General features: G+C 46.6%; 1 protein-coding gene across 1 annotated transcript in view; it reads right to left on the reverse strand.

Annotated features, from left to right (window-relative positions):
* Emp2 (epithelial membrane protein 2) overlaps positions 1-6,620 on the reverse strand; it is a 35,259-nt gene that overhangs the window by 8,004 nt on the left and 20,635 nt on the right. The window contains exon 2 of the mRNA XM_031362384.1: positions 4,110-4,272. Within this exon, the coding sequence (XP_031218244.1) occupies positions 4,110-4,187 (78 nt within the window). The 5' untranslated portion in view covers positions 4,188-4,272. The remainder of the gene's footprint in view (positions 1-4,109; positions 4,273-6,620) is intronic.

Raw genomic sequence — 6,620 nt, forward strand, 5'->3', positions numbered from 1 at the left:
TGAAAATAAAGTCTAACATAGCACAGGTATGAAGATGCCATGATTAACCCCACTGCTCTGTAAACCTAAAAATTAATTTCAAAAAAGTTTCCCTAGGCTGGTGAGATGGCTGAGGAATAAAGAAAGATCCTCCTGAGCCTGATGACCTGAATTTGATCCCAGGATCCACATGGCGGAAGGAAAGAACCAACTCCAGAAAGTTGTCCTCTGGCCTCCTCACACGTGCCATGGCTTGTGCCCCCACAAAGGAATAAAAATATAAATAAATGCTTAAGTGTTAAAGTATTCAAACAACAAAGAATTAAAATGAAAGCTAAAAGTGGACATCCTGTGACCAGCAGAGACGCTCTCTGACTTAGCCCAGCGCCTTCGCTTTCCCTCCCATCAGCCCCCTCCTTCCCCTGCCTTAAAGGCTGGACACCGCCTGCACACCCACTGGGCCCACAGTGGATGTCCTGTCTCACAGGTTGTCTCACAGCATCACCTTTCCACCTGTCCTCTCAGGGTCAGACTAGCAGAAACGCCTGGGTGTGGGAGCACATTCCGGCCACAGGGCCTGTCCAGCCCTCTCACTAAGCCCGGCCAGCGGAGACGCTCTGCCTTAGCCCAGCGCCTTCGCTTTCCCTCCCATCAGCCCTCTCACTAAGCCTGGGACCTTGCTGGAATTCCAAAGGACTCGAAAACAAACCAAAATAAAAATTCCAGAACAAAATTCAGCACCTTTCCTTGGCAGTTAGCTCTAAATACATCAAGCCAATGTGTCTATGTGACCATAGCCTGGGCCGCTGAGCAGCTGAGCAAGACCCTCCAACAGGCAAACTGTGTTCATATGCCTTGGCAGAGTCTAGAATCAGGAGCCTCTGGGATGGTTCGAGTCCTGGCTCCACCTCCTACTACAGTGTAGCAAGAGCCAGGACTGACTCGGGGTTCAATTCCTTCTCCAGGGACCAGACAACCCAGGATGATGCACACAGCAAGCTGAATGCTGCCAAGGGGGTTGTTAGACTGACAGGTGTAGTGATTAATGTTGTGTGGTTACAATTACACAGGGTGGATATGTGGGCAGCACTGGGCGCCATATGTACAGTGCACTTTAACTCCTGGGATGTATGTCCACGGCCATCCACTTGCTTAGACAAGGAGATGTCTAGGAGAGTCTAAACACACTTCTATGTGTCTAAAGGAGTGTTTCCAAAGAGGGCTGATATGGAAGAGTAACATTAGAAAATAAGGCCTGTTCTGAGTATGCGCAGAGAGTTAGCTACTCAGTGAGAGAGTGTGTGTGTGTGTGCATGTATGTGTGTGTGCATGTGTGCAGGCATGTGTGTGTACATGTCCGTACGTGTGTATGTGTGTGTGTGTGTGTGGTGTATCCGTCTATCTCTCTGTGGTGGTATGTGTATGTATGGTGTATGTCTGTCTGGTATAAACTGTCTATCTTTAGTGTGTGAGTTTGTGTGTGTCTGTCTGGTATGTCTATCTGTGGTGAGTGAGTGTGTGTGTGACTGTTTGGTATGTATGTCTGTCTATTTGTATTGTGTGTGTATCTGTCTATCTGTGTTGTGTGTGTTTGTGTGTGTGTGTGTCTGTCTGTCTGTCTGGTGTATCTGTCTATCTGTGTTGTGTGTGTTTGTGTGTGTGTGTCTGTCTGGTATATCTGTCTATCTGTGTTGTATGTGTATCTGTCTGTCTATCTGTGGTGCATGTGTGTCTGTCTGTGTGCACGTCCCCTTTTTTTCCTGAGTGATAGTGTCTACCACTGCTACCACCCTTTGCTGGCATGGGAATGCAGTGTCTTAGGCCATCCATCATGGACTGAATACCAGCAGCTCTCCAGGAGTCCTCCAAACTTCAGTGCCATACTGGGGCTGCTGAGGCATCCAGCCCTTGTGGTCTGAGCAATTACAGGGTCCTTAACCTTTCCAGCATGAGATAGCTGTGAGAAGGCTGCTGTTGGCCCACTTAGGTCACGTCAGCCAATCTAAATTTTACACACACACCAAAGAGACACACAAACACCAGACAGAGACACACACATGACACATACACATACCACACAAATACACATGCATATATAGCTATCATACACATACAGACACCACAAATACACACACACATACACACAGATATTAGGCCACACCACATAAATACATATACACATCACACAAATGCATATACATTATCAGACAATATACCACACATACAACACACACATATAATACATATACACACACACATGCACGCACACACTCCTAGAGATCCTCCACTGACTTGCGCCTTCTGAGTAGCTTTCTTCCCTCCAACAGTCTCTGCAGTTTGAAATGATGAGATGAAGCCCAGCCTTTGGGTCAGGACCAGGTCTCTGTTAGAAGCATCGCTTCCTGCCCGAGGCCAGGAGGGTATCAAATACTCTCTTGCTATTATAATAATACAGCTGCCAGCTGGACTCTGAAGGAGCAAGTTATATGTCAGGGGCCTGTGAAGAGTTTAGAAAGTTCCACTCATGAGATCTACCGGGAATCCATGAGTAAGCTCCTAACACAGGGGTCTGGCTAGTAAGAAGATGCAGGGGACTGGGAGGAGATGACCTGGGTAAGTCATATAGACTGACCCATATGGACAGTTATCAACATCTGAAGAAAATATTCCTTCAACTCTGAGTGGAAGCAAGACCCAGTGACAAAGGCCAGGGATGTTGCTCTGCCATCTGCAAGGCACAGATGGCCTTCACATGAATTACCACACCGTTAGCCATTGTGAATACAATAGCAATAAGCATGTATGCGTGAGCATCTCTGTGGTAGGATACAGGGCCTTTGAGAATACTCCCTCCTGGGTGTGTAGAATATCTGGGCTTATGGCAGTTCTACTTTTACCTTATTTAGAAAATAATCAAGAAGTACAGTATTAGGTTTCACTCTGGCACCATTAAAGTAAATCTGTGCTGATCGCTTCTCCTGCTCTTCTTTCTCCTCCTCCTGACCTGCCCTTGACCATCCCTACACCATAACCTCTCCTCTGCATCTACCTCACTCGTGTCCTAGCATCCTCCCTCTCAGCCCTCCTCTTCCCTCCCCACAGAACCCTCTCTTCTTCCAACAGGCTTCTTTGTGCTTTCAGGTCTCCCTGGGAGTTGTGTGACCCACTGAGTTTAATCGGATGTGTCTGCATGAGTGTGGGTGGAGTTACTCACTGGGGCACAGGCAACTTTCCAGGGGCTATACCACTGAACAGAATAATGTTGTCATTTGTTTTCCTGATAGCATCATTCTGACAAGGGAGAGGTGGAATCTCACAGGAGTTTTAATTTGCATTACCCTGATGGATTTGCTGGTCCATTTATTAACTCACTCCCCCTCCCTCCTTCTTTTCCCTCCCTCCTCCCTCCTTCCCTTTTTCCTCTTCCCTTCCCCCTCTCCCTCTCTCTGTATGTAGGCTAAGAATCACAGGAGACCTGAATTCACCCTTGTGTGTGAGTGTGAGTATGTGTCTCTGTGCACATGATTATACATGAGTGTGTGTCTGTGTTTAAAAGTTTTGCAGTTCTTTATGTATTTTAGATGTTAGCTCCTTGACTGAAGTATTACAGGCAAAGCTTTGGAGAACTTATTTTGTATTCTAACTTAAAAAGTAAAGTAGGAGCTGGAGAGATAGTTCAGAGATAGTTTGGCCAAGAGCACTGGCTGCTCTTGTAGAAGACCCAAGTTCAATTTCCAGAGCCCACATGGTGCTCACAACTGTCTGCAACTCCCATTCCAGGGGATCACAATCCTTTCAGACCACAGGTGGTGTACACACAGGGAAAATATCCATAAATATAAAATAAATAAAGAATAAAATAAAAATATTCAATAGAAAAACAGAAGAGTTTTCTAAGTCCACATGACAATGGTATATGGAGACTGAGAACTGCAGGAGAGCTGCACTCACCTTCGGGGGGCTTCCTGGAGCCGAGCATCACCTCAACTGCCCCATCTTACAGGACCTGAACACAGGATGCCCAGGGCGAGATGCCTCAGAGAGAGGACACCCCAGACCACAGTTGCTTGCTCCCTGTTCTCCACCCCTGTCTATGGACTCCTCAGTGGCTGACAGGAACAGGAACTTACATTGTCAATGGTAGAAATGAACAGGAATGCCGTGGACACAATATGGAAGACAATGATGAAGGCAAGAATCACCAACATGTTCACAGGGCAGTGAAGGCCAAGGGAGCAGTGGGAAGTCCAGAGAGGGATGAGGAGACAAAGACGGCAAGAGACAAATCCAAACCTGTCAACAAGACAAAACTTGAATCAATGACTTTTAACAGGATCTCAGAAAATGTATGACAGCTCTTCCCATCTTCCTGCTTGGAACCTTCACCATAGCAAAGTCTGGAGGGCTCTGCAGTGCTGGACCTAAGTGGAGCAGAGGTGGTGAAGGTCAGTTCAAATCTCTCTAATTCAGAGCTGAGACCGTAGAGTTCTTGCTTTGTATGCAGGAGGCCCAGGATTTGATACCCCACCACTGCACAAGCATGAGGCACCTGCCTCTAATCTCAGCACTTGGCAAGTAGAGGAGGGAGGGGTATAATTCCAAGGCTTTAGCAACAAGGTGAGTCCATGAGACCAGCCTGAGTTACAGGAGGCCCTGCCTCAAAAGCAACAGAGCCCAGACACTTGTCACACCAACAATGGAAACCTGATGACCTGCGTTCAATCCCTGGACCCTACTTCCAAGTGGAGGGAGAAAACTGACTCCACAAAGTTGTCCTCTGACTGCCACATGTGTGTGGTGACACATATCATACACCATATGTGCATATATATATATATGTGTATACACACACATATGTATGTATATATATATATATATATATATATATATATATATATATATATATATGTGTGTGTGTGTGTGTGTGTGTATATATATGCTTTTTGCTTTTGTTCTTTGAGACAGGGTCTCACTATGTAGTCCTGGCTGGCCTAGGACTCACTGTAGACCAGGCTAGCCTGGAACTTACAGAGCTCCACCTGCCTCTGCCTCCCAAGTGCTGGAATTAAAGGTATGTGCCACAGAGTTCAGCTTACATATACATTTGAACAATGTTGAAATATTCATACAATGTATGGTAGATAGGGTTGATTTCATTTTTCTCTCTGATCCCACAGGAAGACTACACTTCCCAGAATCCCTTAGGATGGGCACTTAGGGTGGGCCAGTATAGTGAGGTGACATTGAAGCCTCATACCTTGGACTGAAATTATGATTGACAAGACTGAATATTCTTCCCCTGAGATTTCTGGGTAATTGTTTTTAAACTCTGATAGAATAATCTGAATACTACAGAACAGGAAGCAACTGTGAAGTGAAGTCAAAGCCCTATACCACACTCAGGAAAGACATTCTACAGTATGGAAGGCACTCAATGTGTGAGCAGAGAAGCAAAAAGCAATGGATGCCTAGAGTCAGCTCTTCTTTTTTGTGTATTGAAGGACCAAGGAATGGTGCCACTAGGAGTGGCTGTGTCTTCCCACCTCAAGTAACCTAGAGAAGATAATCCCCACAGCTATGGCCAGAGATCTGTCTCCCCAGAGATTCTAGACCTTATCAAGTTGATAGCTAAGACTTATCACACCCATGATTCAGGGCAGACTGTTTTATCAGGAACACTAGCTACCTAAGGAATGTGGCTTCAGTACATCCCACCAGCAGACACAGAGTGTCCGTCTGTCCCACAGCTGGTCAGCTGGTTATGGTCTGTTGCATTCACTTACTTTTCTTTTGTAATCACAAAGCATTCTGGGGCTGGAGGTCTAGCTCAGTGGCAAAGGGGTGGCCTAGATACCCTAGATCTTAGAGCTTGAGCCCAGAACTCTGTGTGCGTGCATGTGTGTATGTGTGACAGACAGACAGAGACTAAGAGATAAAAAGACATGGAGATAGACAGAGAGAAAGAGACAGAAAGAAAACCGGAGTGAGATAAGAAAAGGAAACAGTCGCAGAGCCATCTGTAGACCCAGAGCTGCACACACAGGACAGCCTGAGTCTAGGTTCCCATGAAAAGTGGACAGGACAAAGTGGACCTGTAACTCTCACTCCCACCCCATGCAATGAGGAGGAGATGGCCAGAGCCTAGGGGTCAACTAGCCAGTCTAGCCAAAATGGTGAACTACAGGTTCACGAGAAATCCTGTCTTCGAAAACAAGGTGGAGACTAATAGGGGAAGACAACTAATATTGACCTCTGGCCATACAGGAGTGTACACACACCAGTGAGGGGTCCACACACAGATGTGCACACACACCATTGAGGGGGTCCACACAGAGCTGTGCACACACACCATTGAGGGGGTCCACACACAGATGTGCACACACACCATTGAGGGGGTCCACACACAGATGTGCACACACACCAGTGAGGGGGTCCACATACAGATGTGCACACACACCATTGAGAGGGTCCACACACAGATGTACACAGACACCATTGAGGGGGTCTACACACAGATGTGCACAGACACCATTGAAGGGGTCCACACACAGATGTGCACAGACACCATTGAGAGGGTCCACACACAGATGTGCACACACACCAATGAAGGGGTCCACACAGAGCTGTGCACACACACCATT

Source organism: Mastomys coucha, unplaced genomic scaffold (assembly GCF_008632895.1).
Source record: "Mastomys coucha isolate ucsf_1 unplaced genomic scaffold, UCSF_Mcou_1 pScaffold12, whole genome shotgun sequence".
In the NCBI taxonomy this organism is placed as follows: domain Eukaryota; kingdom Metazoa; phylum Chordata; class Mammalia; order Rodentia; family Muridae; genus Mastomys; species Mastomys coucha.